The 18,766-nt window shown below is 44.7% G+C and overlaps 1 protein-coding gene across 5 annotated transcripts in view; it reads right to left on the bottom strand.

The window, feature by feature from the left end:
* Window positions 1-3,924: 3,924 nt before the first annotated feature.
* Window positions 3,925-18,766, bottom strand: part of ROR1 (ROR family WNT receptor 1) — a 122,835-nt gene continuing 107,993 nt past the window's right edge. For all 5 annotated transcript variants that reach the window (XM_015870818.3, XM_015870819.3, XM_085511889.1 and 2 more), the window contains exons 5-9: window positions 14,164-14,291; window positions 13,210-13,527; window positions 12,192-12,437; window positions 10,202-10,413; window positions 3,925-6,910 (exon numbers count right to left, since the gene is read on the bottom strand). In XM_015870818.3, the coding sequence (XP_015726304.1) occupies window positions 5,486-6,910; window positions 10,202-10,413; window positions 12,192-12,437; window positions 13,210-13,527; window positions 14,164-14,291 (2,329 nt within the window). In that variant the 3' untranslated portion in view covers window positions 3,925-5,485. The remainder of the gene's footprint in view (window positions 6,911-10,201; window positions 10,414-12,191; window positions 12,438-13,209; window positions 13,528-14,163; window positions 14,292-18,766) is intronic.

Genomic DNA, 18,766 nt, shown 5'->3' with positions numbered 1-18,766 from the left:
TACTGAACTTTAATCTCCGAGAGATCAAACAGGAAGAAATACGACGGGATAGAGGGTGACTGAGTTGGGGGCAATATTCTCTCCTCCTATAAAAGAAAGCCCACAGCTAGATAAAAATTGCTTCTCAGATTCCACAAACGTCACATCTTTAAGAGAGGATTTCAGGCCCACAGAGAGAGCAGACTTGGGGCCACAAAAAGAAAAACAACAAAAAAAAACCAAACCCAGAGGCATTGAAGATGCAGCCAAAAGGCAGCGTGATCACCCAGAACTCGAGGATGTGGTTTGTGTGACTACATGCTCTAAGATTGGTCCCAGCACCCTCAGAGCTGCTCCATTTAGCACTGCCACAGCCGAGAATCATTTGGCTACTACCCTTTCACTGGAATGAACGTGCTGGCTCTGTCTGGAGCAAAAGAAATATCTGGGACAAAGGTATGAGCTTACATACCATGAAGACATTGTGATGTCTGGGGAAGGGAATTTAAGCCAGTATCAGTGCACAGATCCGATGGGACGCAAAGGAGGTGCTCCAAGGAATCACTTTAGAACACAACCGTTTCCCCTCCAAAAGGCTTTTGTTCTCCATGAGCTGAACTTACCGCAGGCAGAAGCCCCGATTTTCCACTGAGGTTCTCCAGCGGAACCAGAGGTGGTGAAATGCAGCTCTGAATGTCTGCTCACTCCATTCCCTGACCACAGAACGATGAATTCATATTCTAAAGAAATACTGGTTAAAATATTGTGACATGCAGTGAAGATGGTGGGTTGTGTGTGTTGTTTTTTTTTCCTGGCAAATAATAACGGTGCTGCAATAAACAATGAGCTAAAAAGACTCTTTTAGGTTTACTGTAGCACCTTGGAACTAAAGCCAATTTAATCTCTTTTGAATAAATATGTTAATGTCTCTTTTGGCTGGCTTGGGAACCTGCTTTATAACAAACTGCATATATGCATCAAAACTGTTTACGAGCTGTTTCCCAAAGGTGCAGCTTGAAGCTTCAGGCTTTTATCAAGTTCATTAAAATCCCTAAAGACTCCAGAAGGTAAAAACACCGATTCAGACACCACTAAAGATCAATACAAAGACTGCTATGGATGGTTCCACAAGGAACACTGAGCAGCTTGTTTTCTGCAAGCGGCATTACCATCACACGTAGGCGGCTCCTGCTCTCCACCTGCAGCTCTATCACATTCTTTAATTACTAATTAATACATATAATTTGCAAGCATTCCATCTTCCTTTTGCATGCGGATCATAAAGTCCCAGCTACCTTAGTGCTATGCACAGAGCGCAAGGGCATACTGAGAAGAGATCCTGCCAACAAGCCAAATCCCTTTTGATAAATACACTAACTGGAGCCAACAGATATGGAAGGTACTCGTTTCATAGAAATGCTCCATAGGGAACAGCATGTGTTTGTATTTGAGATAGTTTTCGTACTGCCTGCCATACTGTCAGGAGTGTTTTGAGTTAGGTGGACATTTTAAAGTTCTGGTGAATGTAGGTTACAGAACAATACTGGAACAATAAGCAAATGTAATAGGGTATTTCCAAGCCTGAAACCTTCTTGGATATCCTTATTCACGCAAAGCAAATAATAGATTCCTTTCTGACAATTTCTCATGCTCTGGATAAACACGTACTGGTATTTCTGAGTTTCCCAGCTCAAATTTCCACACAAGTACTTCTCTGCATTACCTTCTGCTTTCAATCGAGATGATGCAGAAACCCACTATAATAGCTCCTTTGTGGGAACAAAGGATACAAATCTTCATTTCAGCCTCCGCATTTTGGTCTTTAAATCAGAAAATATTTATTCTCTTTTAATGAAATATAAGCTGACCCAGAGAGGATGAGATTCTCCAGATTGAAGGCTTACTGACCAGTGTTTATTCAGAGTTTTACTTCCAAATCTCTAGAGCTTCTCAATCCATTATTACATTTCCAAGTCTTGGCTGTCCTATGGCTTTGAAGGAAGAAGGTAAGATGATTCTAGCATTTAGAAACAGCAATCTGGAAAATTCCCTCTTCCTTCCTTGGCCATTAAAATAGCTTTCATCTGTAGGTCTGCATTCCCACCTGAGGAGTAATTTCTTAATTTCTGGCAGGATCTCTTCCTCACATTATCTAATCGGTTTTTAGAAGATGGGTTTTTTCTTTTCCCCCCTCTAATCTCTCTGTGATGAATTCCTGCCTCTCTGCTCTAGCATTTGTTCCCTTAGCAGCATTTGTGAGCCAAGACTGTGATTTCAGCCTTGCAGTTCACAAACTTCAACCGCTGAGAGGGAGAGAGAAGGGCAGGAAGAGGTCTTCATAAGAGGTTTCAGGTGCATTGTGCAGTGCTGGCTTCCAGCTCCTAACTGAGAGTATAAAAATATGTTAACCTTAAGGATACAGCTTGCTTTGAAACAAAAGGGAACAGAGCTAAACTGAACTGTGAGTGAGCTTTTCTGTTTGAACATAAAACCACAAGGTATGTCAGGGACTATTCCTATCGCTGCTGCGCTAAGCACTAGGTTAACTGCTTTCCTACTTAGGTGATTAAAGTTAAGTATGCAAATTCACAGCTGTGCCCACATAGGTAAGATGGCAGTCCTGTGGGAGCTAGACATGTGCAGCACTGATGTGAGTGTGGTTTGGCTTCAGTGTGCCTCATTCTTGTCTTTGGCATCACGTCCAGTGCGTTCAAATTTGTCCCAGTGGGTCAGGTAAGCCCTGCTGCTACATCCAGCACAGGCCAGCTGCCCAGGTGCCTATTAGCTGGTTCTGCTGCTGTCTCTTCCAGCCTGTGAAGGTTCAAGAGGGCCTCCTGGAGATACTTTCATCTTCTTCATACATTTACTGACAGCAAATACCTTGATATCACTGACTGTGATCTGTCAAGATCCTTTTCAGCAGTGTTTTCCCACATACCGTGTGTGATCCACGGTGCAAAGATTCATTCTTCTCCATTGACTTCATCTCCAGCATGTACTTTACTGAACCTTTTGCATAACCTCATAACCTGAGGACCACAGACCTGTTTGGCTGCATATAGTTTCTTCCTTTTCTCAAACATGATACTTATGAAGTGGCAGATTGAGTTTGAAACTTCAGTCCTTAGTGAGACAGGCTAAGAAACCTCACCATAAAACACAGGTGAAAGAAATAATTTTTCTTTCCCAGTGTGCTTCGTGCTTAGGATGCAAAATAACTGTTTGCACTGATACATTCACTTGAAAGAGTATGCAGTGGGAGCATAGAAAAAATGGTTCAAGAATGACAACACAGTTACTGCCTAGTGAATGAGACAGCGAGTGAGTGCTACAAAGCTGTGGATATGAGTGAGAAGCAGCAATTCCCCGGCCACTGCTCGCTTAAGAGCTAATAGGTCCGAGAAAAAAAACACCTCATCAGTTCCTGTAAAACACCTCTGTTCAAAAGTAAGTTGTTAGCGTTTGGGAGCCTGGTAACCTGACACAGACACAGAGTTAATAAGATGTAATTATTGTCTGAATCTTCAGTCAAAATGAAATTTTACCTAACACATAACATATTTTCATTACTGATACAGATCTAAATTTGAACCACATGGAAGCTGACATCTCAGATTCATGAAGTATTCAGAAGTCAGAAAAGTCCTTGCTGTATAATTAAAAAAGCTAAAAGCTTAGGCCGTAAAGGTGCTTGGTAACGAGCTGCAATGCACCTACAAGATCACAGCATCGGCAGCATCCTTCTCACAGTGCATCCATGCTGCCCCTCTTCTTCTATCTGCTGTGCATGGCCACGCATTAATCTGAGCGTAAGTAATGACTGCAGATATTATTGGCAGAGCTCTGTGCCTGGCTCAGGTGGGCCTTTGGGCAGACTCCCACCCAAGCTGTAAATACAAAACTGCTCACACATCTTTCACCAAAATTGAGGCTATACTGGTATGATTATGTTAATACAATGTTTTAATAAACAGCAGCATAAAATAATCAGTGTTTAATATCATCTCTGGCATGTGAAATACAAAAATGCACGTATCTTAATTATAAAATAGCCTTTGTAATTACATTTTCATGCTCGCCTAATTGAAATGCCCGTAATTAATAAATCGATCGTCAAGTAATACAGTGATTAAACGCATGCAGTGAAAACAAAGAAAAATATTTGTCTAAGGTAGTGGCTGAATATCACCATAATATACTTCAAGAACATCTACATCAGGGTAAAAATAAAAAGAAACAGACCAAGATATAAAATGCAGAGATGTATTTTCACTTCTGCTGTACAAAACATCATCACACTTTTGTGCAAAAAGGTAAAAATAAAGTCATATTATACAACGTTGTCAACTGAGCAAAGATGGTTTCCATTGTGTACAATAAAAAATACGATTCAGTACAAAAGAGAGACTGTGGAAAGTCGTTAAGGTACACAGCACTTCTGTAACTCATTAAAGTGGTTTCAAATGAATATTGTAGATCGCTCATACCTGAATACATTTTAGTAATTATGCGCGTTGTGTTTCAAGGATGAAAATTAACATTAATTCACATTCTTAAAATTGACAGTAAATTGCTATCAACGGATCTGCTGCCTGATGGAACGCGAGTTTCCCTCCTTTCAGGGTTACTGGAGTCATAGTCACTGAAATTACGTATTGATCTGAAACAATAAATACTACTGGGAAAAACTGCCATATATAAAATTGTGGTTTGGAGCCTTTCCATTACACAGTTGCATAGCAACAAAAGGATATACAATTTCCACTTTATCTACCTATAAAAATTATGAAATGTTATCTTTGAAGAAGTTGATTCAGGTTCTGAAATTAAAATACTTTAATTTCATTTCCTTTAAGGCAATTTCTAACAACTCCAGCCATCTTCAGCAGCCAACAGCAGATAACTCAAGCTATTGTGCCGTCGAATAGCGCACCCTTTGTGGCCTGAATCTGGACTCAGACTCCCAACGTAACGCAAGACCAAAATCCTACCTGAAGGAATTAATCCAGCTCTCAGGTCACATACTTGAAACATAATCCTCGATTTCAAAATTTACAAACACTTTACCTAGCTATTGGAACTGAAATTGCACAACCAGTAGATCGCCGAATATTTGCATCTCCTAAAAAAAGAGACAAATATTAAAACACGTTTTCAGCATTAAAAAGTTTCTGTGATTTAAACCACGTCGGAAGCTTAACAAGCTGTGAAAAAAGCGTACGATAAAATGCTCTTGTTTTAAAAGATCCCCCCTGCCCCTCTTTGAGTTGTTGGTGGCACTTGGAGAAACGATGCATCCGTTCACAAAGCTGAGTATTCACACCACAAGGACCTCTGTCTGGTTGCTCTGCCCATCCTGTTAAGCAGTTAAACTTCACAGAAGATACTTGCTGCGATGTCTGTTAAACAACCAGAAGAATCTTTAATAAAATATTTGAATATAAATCTTTTCTACTGCTTTCTAGTTTGTATCGTAAATAGTTATATTTACAAAGGCCTCGCTTATTTACAATTCAGCTGAAATCATAGATTCATTCGGTCCGTGGATGCTCGAGTCTCCTAAAAGGGAAGACTGCTTCGAGTCCATTTTGTACGGTTTTTGAGTTTTGTTTCCAAAAACGGTTATACCGATTCCACCCGGATGACTGGGGATGGACATATGGGAGAGCAAAGGGATGTTCGCCTCCTGGTTGGATCCTGAAGATGGCAAACTTGTGACATGACCTGTGCTAGTGGATCCACTGGCACTGCTGGGAGAGCGGCTCTTTGGAGGAGGACAGTGCTGGATTACCCTGGGCGGGCCCTGCGGCTGGTAGTGGGCAGCTGGGAAAGCGGCGTATCCTGCTGGAATCGGGTACCCGTTGATGGGGATGTATCGCTGGTTTTGAGGTATAGGCGGCCCTATGAACCCGGCGATTTGGCCTTGTGGTATACCTTGTGCTGGAAACATGTAGTTAGGGTACCTGGGATTACTCAGGTTACTAACGGGGCTTGCGCTGAGGGAAGTTGTCTGAGTGGTGGCATTCCCACCTGAGGGGGTGGTGGAACTAGTGTGGCTCGAAAGGCCCTCCCAGGAGCGCAGCCTGGCGTGGATTTCTTTAAATCGCGGCCTCCGAGAGGGCAGGTCGTGCCAGCACTCCGTCATCAGGCTGTACATTCGAGGAGGACAGTCTTCAGAGCATGGCAGCAGCTGACGTTTCCTGATCATCTCTATGACTTCTTGGTTACTAAATCCATAATATGGTTGAAGTCCAAAGCTGAAGATCTCCCACAAAACAACTCCGAAGGACCAAATATCTGAATCAGAGGAGAACTTGCCGTACATAATCGCCTCCGGTGGCATCCAGCGAATCGGCAAAAGAGATTTGTTCTGAACTCTGTAATAATCTGCTGAGTAGATTTCTCTTGAGAGTCCAAGGTCTGAAATTTTTACATGAAGCTGTTCTCCAATTAAAATGTTACGAGTGGCAAGATCTTTATGGACAAAGAAATGGCTTGCTAAGTATTCCATCCCTGCTGCAATCTGGACTGCGATATGCAGGAAATCCCCATGGTCCAGGCTGGATTTTACAGTTCCATCCTCATCGCTGCTACACCCAACATCTGAGTGTGGTGATCTCATGATGAGGAACTCGTGGAGGTCTCCTTGGTTCATGTACTCGAAGAGCATGCAGACAGGCTGCTCCTGGGTCACCACACCTAAGAGGCAAACAATGTTAGGGTGGTGGAGCTCAGCCATAAGAGATGCTTCTTGCTGGAACTCTGCCCACTGCTGGGGGTTGTTAAAGTCTTTTAGTGTCTTGATCGCAATGAGCTGAGCATGGTCCATGCCTGGAAGGTAGAGGTGTCCCTTGTAGATTTTGCCGAAGGCACATTCACCCAGTTCTTCCATGAAACGAACAGCAGAGAGAGGCAACTCCTTAGCCTTGCTCTGGGAAAGAAATGACAGCAAGAAGGTCTTTTCACACAGGAACTCTGAAAGTCATGCAAACCAACGCTTGAGCTCCTTCCTGGGGCTGCACAGCCCTGCAAGATGCAAGTGCAAGCACAGCAGCGGCCCTGGTCCAGATCCATCCCGAGGGATGCCAGCATCCCAGCATCAGCACAGCTCAGGGCTGGAAGCCGCTTTATCTTACTCTGTACCCTGTTCCAAACCTAAATTTAGTATTACCTTTTACCCTCTGCACAAGATCAGATAAAAGTAGTAAGTATGAAATATAAGTATGTGCAGGAACCATCAGCATTTCAGCAAAGGCATTTATATACTTGGGCTTGGGCATTTATATACTTACAATTGAATCTGACTGATCTCAGGAATTGAGGCAATTCACATACTTCAAGCTAAGTGCACGCTGAAGTGCTTTCTGGGCCAGCGCCTACAGTTTTAGCAGAAACTCTTTTTTTTAAAGTTATGTTCTTGTAGCCAATTCTTCCTTGACTTTTCCTTAACCCTTCCACATACAGGAGAGACTATTTCTGTTCACCCTTGAATGAACTATCAATCCCAAAGCGTGTGGGACAGTCAACTGGAAAAAGGAGATATTGGTAAACGGACAAATGGAAAACTCTTCAAAACTCTGCTGTTGTTTGCTCTTAGGCCATAACGAAGTTGCATTATATTCAAGTATTAACTTCCACACGCGCTGTTAACCTACATGCAGACACAGCCATTTTGGGCCCTCCATATCGCTACAGGTAGTAATTTAAGGCTAATGAGTTTGGGATCTACTTTTTGCAACAGAGCGTGAGCATTAGCATTTGCATTCCTGAGCCATTACAGCTGCAGCTGTACAGTAGCAACAGATGAAAATAACTGATGTTTTAAAAAATCATTTACAAGTGGCATTCCAGAAGAAACGAATTCTAATTGCACCGACCACTTTCAGTTTTTAGACAAATACTGCATAAATAATCATCATCATCGTCATCATCACCGAGCCATTTAAGCGGGCAGCCAGTAGACTGTACGGTGATGGCAGGAAATTAGCTATATTGTTGAGGAACAGATGGTTTATATTATACAAATCCTTTAGGCTAAAACTTGTTTAGGTCTGGCATATTGTAAATTATATTTTAGTAATGAAAGTGAAATGACCTCTGTCTGACCTCGGGCAGGGTTTGTCTGTTTGAACCAACATAGTGGAAAACTATGAAAGAAAATGAAGTCATAAAGTTTTGGCAGGAAGGGCTCATTTCAAGTTAAGCGGTTATAAATCTGCTTAGTTTTTGTTTGACAAGTATTTGTCATACAGCGGTGTACAAAATGTAAAGAAGTGTAAAATACATACGAGGCAGCACGCCAAAGTAAACCGAGTACAAAGGCAGAGCAATGGGAGCGAAGCCCACCGCCCCTATCTCTGCATCAGCCCCTTCCATTAGGTGAATGGCAGGATGAGCTCCGTTTATTGTATTTTTGGAAGGCAATTAAAATCCTTTAAAACCGAAGCGGGCTGAAATGCTAACATTTTTATTTGTCCGAGCAAACACACATCCACCTCACTTGGAGCTTAAAGCCTAAGAGTGGATTTACCCCAAGTTGACATTAATACTGGATACGGTATTTAAAAATAGGATTCCACTTCCTTTCTTTTACAATTTTGTTTGAAAGGCAATCAAAACATCTGAAACGGGCAGAGCTCAGTTTCCTAGTAGGAAAATATGGAAAGAGCATAAATAAAATGGAAAGCCTTTTGCAGTGTATCACTTGAAACGTAACAAGAAGACTGTGCTCTATATTTGCAAATAAGTCGCTCTCCTGTGCAGCAGGCACGAGCGTGTGAGCAGCCCAGGGGGAAAGCGGGGCCTTGTGCAAATGAAGCTGATCTTCCCATCATCTTCAGTTAGTGTGCATTTCAGCAAAATACCTTTGAATGGGAGCCAAGGAGCAAACCCAAATTTATCACAGTACCCCATGGAGGTTGGATGCAAGGTGGAGCTGGGACAAGTAAAATGGCTTTTTTACTATTATTCACTCTTGTTTTTTAAGCAGGTATTTTGTTATTGAGTGTGAATTAAGCATTTTCAGCTGCTCTATGCTGTACAAGGAAGCTGAAACTAAGAACAGCAAGGGAAAAAGAAAGACAAATTTGCTGCGCAGATTGAACTCTGCCTGTCCACCCTTGCAGTCCCAGTATCTGTAAGTGTTTAATACAAGGAGTCTCGTGTGAGCATTATGCCGTGCAACACCTTGAACTTATGCAGACCTTGCAGTGACCTCTGCGGTGTGGAAAGAATATTTACAACAGCAATGCTGCAAAAAAGCAGCACAATCTGAAGACGTGGCGCTCAGTGCTCACACTGCTGACACCTCAGTGAAGTCACAATTTGGGTTAATTTCACTGTGTCGTCTGTCTGCAAAAAGAACAGCTTGTGCAAAGGCGTGTCGGAGTGTTTCAGACATCACACTCCACACCGTTACTAATTACTTGTAGATGTTGGTCTCCCCTGTGAAATGCTTCACTTCCCTCAAGCTGTAGTTGAAGAGAACTGGCACGGTGTGAAAAAGACAATGAAATAATCTTTCCAGGGCACTGTTCTGCCTGTAGGTGGCAGAAGGCATTTACAGCCCCGAGTGGGTGATGCATGCAGGTCTGCACACCGGCTGCCCTGCTGATAAACAAGGAGCTCAAGGTTAATCGTGCTTGAATCTTAAGTGATTTGAAAAGCAAGCGCTTCATGAACCTGGGACTACAGTGAAGCAAAACAACACTGGTAACAAGAGCAGCTCCGCACCAGCTGCGCTGGCCAGAGCTGGAGGTAGATCCTCGGGCTCTGTTTCAGTAATTTCTCTTTTAACTGAGAGAATGGGTAAGCCTGAAAAAACAAGGAGCAAATCTTTCCAAAGTGATTTCAGCTGAGTGGAGGTGACGTGTGTCTACAGCAGACCCAGGAAAAAAAAACCTTGAGAAAATGCTGAATCATGCATTTATCTGCACTACTTTCTGACTTCAGAAAGGTCTCCAAATAACCAAGAGGTACTTCAGCAATGGGCTGCCTTTGCATTACAAAAAGCTCCAGCTTCTATTTCTGCAGATGCAGACATACAGGTCCACACTCGCTCTGCTGCTGATGACAAGAAAAGTGCTCACCCGAAGCAAAGGCACCAGCAGAAACCACAAGCTGGAAATCAGCTTAACTTTTCAGCACTGAACGGATCAAAGCGCTGCACTCCCTGCCCTTACAGGCAACAAAGAGTCAAAGCAGGAACAAGCTGCGGACTCACCTTTGGTTTATAGGCGTTGAGCATTGACATCTCCACGTTCTGCCCTCTGACGTGCTTTGGCTGTCTCTGAACTGGAGGGGAGGACGACTTCTGGTTGTTGCGACAGATGCAGATGAAGAAGAAGAGCAATGCTATGGCCAGGGGAATAGTAACACTTGGCACCAGGATGTACAGGATTTCCATTTTATTCTTTTCTTTGGCATCCTTATAATCTAGTTTGGGGAAAACCAAACAAACAAACCACGAATGAAGTCTCCACGTAGCATTTCACTACATCTGCCTTTGCTAAGCCTCATGCTTGAATTGCTCCATGTTTCCAATATTCAGGTTGACAAACTTTTATGAAACGTATCTATTGCAGCTGGTGAGACAACTGAAAGATACAGTTGAAGAAAGGAAAAGAAAGCAGCAGCGTGAGGCAGATGGAGACCTGGGCACCGGTTCATCACCTGAGCCACTTCAGTCAAAGGAGATCATTATTCTTATTAAGTAGCAGCCCCTGCCACGAAGCCTCATTAGGTTAATAGGTTTCTTGAGAGCCACCCCAATTAAATTCATTTCCCATTTAGGCGTGTCCTGGTGAGACAGAATGCACAATACTTATTAAAATTTGCCCAAATTGGCTCTTTCAGCTCCTCCAAAAAAGCAGAATGCAAGTCCCACTTGGTATTTGGGTTTTAATATGCTGATTAGCATTCAACAATTAAATTACTACTCACCTGATATAGCTCTATTTGTCTGTACTTAAAATAATAATGCCATACAACCCAGCTGTACAGCAAGTACCATTTAAGGCAATGGTGAGAGGTAATTAAAACCCTTGTTAGGAATTCTTTGAGCCAGCCAGCCTATCTCATTTATTATCTAGTAAAATGTTCAAACCAGAGACTCTCGCAAAGACGGCCAAAAGCGTCTTGCTTTCAGCCAGTACACATCAAAAGACCAAAACAGTCCTGGGATCTCAGAGCCCATCCAGAGGGGGCCTTGCAAGCAGCTCCCCTCCAGCAACTCCTAATTACCCAATTATCCAGATGCCCTGTGGAAGGCACAGGGCTGTGCCAGGTTCCCCAGCCTGGACCAACCCAGGCACCTGCACCTCAGCTCATGGAGCAAACAGCCCTGGGCTGACCAGACCTGTGGAGCATCCTGACTACTGCCAGTGTCCAGGTTTTATAGCTTAAACTACTCTTGTGCAGTCCACCACTGTGCCTAATGAACAAGAAAAATAGCAGAACTGAAACAGCATGAAAAGAGATAAAGGACTGAAAAATGTATGTGAATTTTAGAGAGGGTTTGTGATGCACATGATGATCCCACACTGTCTGCCTGTCCCCAATCTATTCTTTCACTAAGGACATAATTTAGATCCCATTTTGGCATCGATTCCCATCTTTCTATTAATTGAAAAAGACTTTGGAGCAGGCTCAGCACATGTCTCACCGCAGGAATGTTCATAACCATTACCAGAAATAATTTAATTTGGTTCTGGCTATTGAGCAGTAACATCAAAAGGTATCTCCTTTCCAAGGGAAAAGGTAATGTCACTGTCACAACTTGGAAGCAGCATCCAATTCTGTGTGAAACTTTCTGCTGTGAATTTCCATGGCATTTCTGCATGCATTTCTGGCATGACCATGCAAACTGCTGTCTGTTTTCTTGGCATGCCATAGGTACTGTTATTTTTTAATGCAGGTTAAACCATTAGGAACCATTTGTTCAGATCTGCCATTCTCTTCCCTCAGGTCTTAGAAAAGGAAAATAAAATGTGATCTGAATCTCAGCTTTTTATTCCTTTTGTAAGTCCAAAATGCAGCTGGGGCAGTTTGGTAAAGACAAACCAAAAAGGGAGCGCTGGGACACCGCCCTGCCATGGTGCTGGGGTTGGGTGCTGCTGTGCAGGGGTTGGGCTCAGTGCTCCGTGTGGGTCCCCTCCAACTTGGGATATTCTGTGATAATACACATTGAGTGTCTATAGTTAAAAAGTAATTACCACACGCCGGGACGTCGCAGATCTCAGACTTGAAATTCTCATCCAAGGTGAAGCACCACGGGGCGTCCTTCTGGTTGCCGGGGTTGCGGCAGTAGGAGTGCCCCCCGTTGAGCTCCGGGTACCTGATGGCAGTGAAGGTGTGCGTGTGCGGGTACTGCGAGTTCCATGGCTGGCACTGCCGCCCTGACCTGGTCACACTCACTGTGCCCCGGTAGTCCACCCCTGTGCTGTTGTAGCATTTGTGATCTGGAAGAGAAGATGATGAAAGGCAAGGATCTGCTCGCTTCTTCTGGCCCGAGGCCGGTGGAGCCAGCTCAGGAGCACGGGCCTCCAATTTGCTGCGGCTGCAATATGGGGCCTGCTTTGCATTCACATTCCTGGGAGGATTTAAAGCTTATGCTTCTGTAATGAAAACAGCTTATGCCAAGCGTTTTTAATATAAGATACACAAAAGAAGTAAAAACTACCGTAGGAACTTGAATTGCAGACATTATTTTTGTATGAAGGTGGAGGGTTTATGGGAGCCATGTTTTATACTTGCCTACTCAGATGTATAAATGTTGGGAGCAGGCTGCCAACCGACCTGACCGAAGGCTGAGTTCAGTGGGTACCTAGAATTGGCTGAACTAGCTAGGGACAGCCCTGGACTGGACCCTAGAGCTGCAGTTGAGTGCTCTGGAGCTGTACAGGGAGGCTAAAACTGCCAACATTCCCCAGTATTCCAATGCTGATGCTGACACTGTTTCCCCTTACTTATTAATTACAAAAGATAAGAACCAAGTTAATGGATTTTACTGTAAGGGCAGGCACAGCTGAACAAATAACTGAAAAAGTATTTCTGAATTTAGCCCACGCCAGACTGGTGAGGGCAGAAGTGCCCTAAGGGAGAGTGGTAAAGCACAGCGCCTTTGTACTTTCCCAGCTCAGCACCAGCTCCAGCACTGAGGCACAAGCAGCTTCGTCCCCTTCACCATCACATTTTCTGCATGGACATGCAACCAAACCACTCTTCACTTACTTTTATTTATGGGATCTGCCATGGGAATCCCAATCCGGATACAATTGACGGCTTCGGGGCTGTCTGGCTGGGGAAGATCTTCACAGTTGGGCAGCTTTAATCTCATCAGTATCATGGGATTGGATCTAGCAAAAATATACTCCGTCTGACACAGGACATTTTCCAGTATTTCACATTCATCGCGGCACAGGTCCCGCGGCTTGGGAGCTGGGGAGGTCTCATCGCAGTAGGGGAAGGCGTAGTGGCAGAGCGAAGGAATAGCAAACTGGGAGCATTTATCCGACAAATGGCTGGAAGTGCCAATCATGGTGAAGGCAGCTGCAAAATATACAAGAGGATTTTACCTAACCCGGTGGGAATTTCACTCCCGCGCTCTCCCCTCCCCAGCACAGCCCTCCCTTCCCATTGCGGCTATTACTTTCAGAGATCCAGGTGACGAACAGACCTTCCAGAAATACACAGCACTAATTGCATTAAAAGTTATTAACGATGCTGATTTCGCTGACAGAGAAATCACATCTGGTTTTCAACACTGGCCTAATGTTAAGCACGTTACCAAAACCCAAAATCTAATTATACATTATTTCCCCAAGTAATTTATAATGGCTCGCAAAGTCATTGGATATTTGGATATCTTTGGCCCAACAAGTGAAAATCAAAGCGCTTGCAGGCTGCACAATGACAAAACTCCCCAGAGGCATTCAAGGCCAGGCTGGATGGGGCAACTTGGCCTAGAGAGAGGTGCCCGTGCCTATAGCAGGGGGTTGGAATTAGATGATCTTAAAGGTCCCTTTCAACCCAAACCACTCTACGTTTCTGTATCTGTACTGAGGAGCTCACAGCAACAGAGCACAAACAAACAGCAAACATGAAAAAAGCACTGCAGTTTATAGAGCATCAGCAGCCTTTTGGAATAAGTTTCCTGGGAAAGAGACAAGCGCATTTTTTACCCACCTGTGATCTGATTTTCTATTTCGCCTTGCATATGCAAAGACTCCATATAAATGGTCCGATTGCCAATAAACCGTGCACAAGCGATCCCCCGGTAGGGCTGGCAAAAACCATCCTCTTCGTACTCATCCCTGAAATCAATCATAAACACAAAGGGGTGAAGTGTTTCACACGCAATTCTGCAACAAAACGTCCCCCCGGGGTGCTGGCGCTCGGATTATCCGCGCCGACGTCAGGGGCTCACAGCGTTTGTCCTGCAGCCCGCGATTCGTTCTGGGGATGCTGGCGCGGTGCAGAGCCTGCACGCCATCCTCGCCTCCATTAAGAGCCTGTGATAAGGGATTATATGGTCTTTAGGTAGTGCAGAGGGCACGGCACAGGCTTTGCATCCCCGCGGTGCTGCAGGTAGTTTGCAGGAGCTCACAAATGATTCTAAAGTGAATGTAAGGAGCACACAACATCCTGAGTGTTCAGCTGCTTGGCAGAAACAGGTATCTATTTCTGAACCAAACCTGTCCTCTAACAGCGATGAGCACAGCAGGAAGAGTTGCACTGGCAGAGACATAATTAGAAGCACATATGAAAATCACACCCCTCCCAGCCCTGAAATAGGAAATGTTTCATCAATACTCCACCAGTGTGGCAGCGGTTATTGCTAAAACAGAACCACAGCGAAACCAGGAGTTAAGAAGCCAGATTTCTTTCATTAGGTGCTTTGTTTTATACACTATAGGAGACATTTAATGCATAAATCCAGATGTGAAATTATTTGCCAATATTCTTCAAACAAAGCAAAGAAAGGAAATGACTAAGCCTCTGAAGACCAGATCAGGCAGTGCTTACTTTGAGCAGGTAAGGGGCAGCCCGCTGCTGGCACACAGCTTTATGGGGGCTTCCAGGAGGGGTCTGCAGGCGAGAATCTGCCCTTTCACTTTCTCACTTTGAGAACCCAGTTGGAGACATTTGGGACCCCCCTCCTGAACAGACACCTCAGCACTGCTGAGGTCACAGGGCAGGGACAAGCTTAATGAAACATTAATATTTTCAGCTATTCGTGCCAATACCCACATAAGACAGCTTCTATACAGCTCTCAAGTGAGGAAAAGTGATATTGGAATAACCCCAGGTACGTCGTAGCTGGATTAGGCAACAAGTTAACTTTCTGTATTTCTTTCCCCCACATTCATCCCCCTCCAGACACCAAAAGCATAACAGCACAACCAGACTATGCTGCTAACAGGGGAAAATCACATCTTTTTTAATCAACGCTGCTATTAGATTTAACAAAAGCCACTTTCATCCCCTCCTGGAGACCTTGGCTGTGAGAGCTTGGAAATGCAAATGGCACGTCCTGCTTTGAAGTCACCCTGCATTGTGCACAGGGCTTAGAGCAGCGTCCAGCCTGGCTCCTCGAGCCCTGTCACTAATGGGATTAGAGGGCAGAAGTGCTGGGATCACCCCTTGGGACACCCCACGCACCTCCCGGCTCTCTGCAGCTCCTGGACTGTGGGCCTGGGGCTCCCACAGCACTGGGAGTGGGGATGGGGAAGAGAGGTGGATGAGGGGTGGGAACCTTCCACAGCCAACTGCTGAGAGACAGGTGGGAAGGGGTCCAGGCATCTTTCTCAAGGATACTGGAATTGGAGCATCATCTCTAAGCTGCCTGTCAATCTTCATTAACTACAGCAGTGGTAGGCTGAGATGTGCTGAGTAGAGCACAGCCAATGCCAACAGGCTGGCCAGTATTGGTGGTGCAGACACCTGAGCACACTGGCGTGTTTCTGCACAGCTGGCTATGGCCAGAATACTCTGCTGGCTCCTGAAAGGGCAACAGCTGAAATGCACTGAAAAGCACAGCAGCTACTGCAGGCTCTGGAAGTCAACACTCCATCTTCTAATCGATTAATCCCCAAACAGAATAAAACTAATTACTTATTAACAATTCGGGTTTTATATTATTTTGAAAATTGTATTATAATTTAATAGGGGATTTAACTCAAGGACTACACCCAACAACAAGTGCTCTTGTAGACAATCCAGCAGCACAATTTAAACACTCAATTAGAGAAGCCAAAATCAGGAGGAATGCAATTAACATCTGCAAAGCAAATTCACCTCGCACTGAGGCTCACCTTTGAACTAAAGAAGATTTAAGTGCAATGGCTGTAGTGGTAGGGCTTGCTGGTGAGCAGGGCCACCCGCTTACCTTGATGGAAATGCCCTGAGGAGGAGGATTTGGGAGATTATCTCGGGAGGTGAAGATTAGAGGAAAGAGGAGAGCTGAGATCCCAAAGCCTCTGCATGCCAGAGTGGAATTGCAGAGGGAAGATGTAAAATGAGTGGCTCAGATGGAGGCACTACCTTGAATTGTCTTGGAGAACAGCTCCGTGATGGGGCAGAAGGATAAATCAAATGGAGTGGGAGCAGCAGAGTGGGACAGAGCTCTTGCCTGGCCTTAACACATCTGCACCTCCTGCTGCCAGCTGGCAGCCGCCTCTGGCTGGCTTTAAATGCAGAGGTCTGGCTCTGGGATGGAGGCCGAGGCAGCCGATTCCTCCTACGTAACCCATGCGATGCTCACCTCCTGTGCTTCATGGTCCTGATATGACCCCACCCACAGCAACACGGTGGGTCCTGGGGCTCACCAGGAGGTAAGACAGAAGCCCTTCTGCAATTAATGTGTTAGAGTCAACACACAAAAGTAAGTCCTAAAGAGAGAGAAAACAACCCATGGCTATGGGCGCTGCTGAGTGGGGACGAAACATGAACACACTGCCCCACCTCCTGCACATCCCACACCCCAAACCCTTGCAATGACTACACAGAAGAAGGAAAGTGCAGGATTTTAGTGCCTGACAGACGATAGAGCACTTAACCGTTTTAAGGGTATTTCTTGTCACATTTGGTTTCCACTCTGTTTGCTAGACCAACCTTGATGTTTACCTTGGAGCTTGCCCATCACTTTTAGATCCTGCAGCAGTTCCGCATGTACCAGCACTTCCAGCTCCGTGGAATCACAGTGCCATGGATTAAGCTTACACTGTAGTCACTGTACAAGGCAAGGCCGGGTCCCAAATGCTTTGAGTGCCCCAGGAGAAGAGGTAGGAGCCCCACTTTCCTTTCTGATGCTCCTTCCTAGCACAATGACACATACTCTACCACAGTGAGGATTTATGAAGAGCAGCAGGGCAAAGACACTGTAATGTGCAGCAACAAAGGAAGATGGTGATGTAAAGCCAGCACGGGATTAAAGCGTGTTTGTAAAACCCATTTTAGGACCACTAGAAGGTATGAGAAGCAACAGCAAATGAATGCAGCATTACCTCTGAGATCTACCCAGTAGAGAAGGAATAGCGCTGGCTCTGCGTGAAGGCTGTCCAGACAATTTCTCATTTACAAAGTGAAAGGCATTTTGTCTTACTTAGTTTTTTAGGTTTTTTTACCACAGCACTCAACTACTCAGAGCTGTTTATCTAAATAATTTATATCCAGCAGCAGAGCAGTGATGGGAAAATGAAGCCAACACTGCCCAGCTCAGACAACCGAGTGCTTTATGCCCTTCTCTTCCAAGGGAGCACTGCTCGGTCCCACCAGCCCTGCACAGCCCTGCACAGCCCCCTGTGCCCCTCAGCAGCTGCACCACGAGGGCCCTGCTTGCTGCTGAAACCTGCACTGACACATCTCACATCTGCGACCCGCAGCCATGCTGATGGTGGTGCTGCTATGGAGGAGCTGAGTTCATAACGAATGCCCATGGGTGACAGCATGGAGGGAAGAAATTTGCTCCATAAAATGGTGCAATTAATTAAAAGGTGTATCAATACATTTTTATTACCACATGTATTAAATACACCCTCTGTGCGTGCCTAAATGCTGTATAAATTACTTTACATTGTCAAATAAATTGTGTTCTGTTCCACACTCGTGTTCCAGCTTTGCTCAGAATAAAAGGTAAAGAGTTTCTACTTGGCAGATATCCCTTAAAGCAAACAGATGAATAATATTCTGTCAGACTTTCCAAAGAGCAAAAACCCATTGCTTGTGCCTGACTTTGAACACGGGACCATACTGGCTCTGTTTCATAACAGTACTTCAGCAATGAGAAGGCTGCATTTTACTCTGCAAAAAGAAAAGAATCACCCAGACTCGCACACCACCATGTAATTTAAGAGAAAGTTCTGTGCAATATAAGCTATTGGCGTTTTGACACCCCTCTAAAGTCACAGGGCAGCCAGGGTTTAACCAGCTCACTAGGAATGCGAAGGCATAAAACAGAAAATGAATAAAGCTGGGTTTTGTCATCGTTACATTTACAGAGTCCCACAGCACCACTGAGACACCTTCTTCCCAACCATAACCAAAAAATAATTCAATGAGCAACTATCATCTGCCTGAGCACTGACTTCATTTGGTTATTTGTTACTTCCCATTCCCCACTGACAACCTGCTCACCACGATGCCTTCAACATGGATACAGCATCAAAAATGGACGTGCCTCTGGGCTCAGTACAGGGAGGGCAGACAGTGGCCCAGGCCAGCTCTGCAGCCATGCCCTGCTAAAAGTGGGCCAGCCAGAGCTCCCTGGTCACCCCACGTCTCCCAACCA

The sequence above is a fragment of the Coturnix japonica genome, chromosome 11, assembly GCF_054131305.1.
Source record: "Coturnix japonica strain WE chromosome 11, WE-NBRP24, whole genome shotgun sequence".
In the NCBI taxonomy this organism is placed as follows: domain Eukaryota; kingdom Metazoa; phylum Chordata; class Aves; order Galliformes; family Phasianidae; genus Coturnix; species Coturnix japonica.
This window is presented reverse-complemented; position numbering and strand designations above follow the sequence as displayed.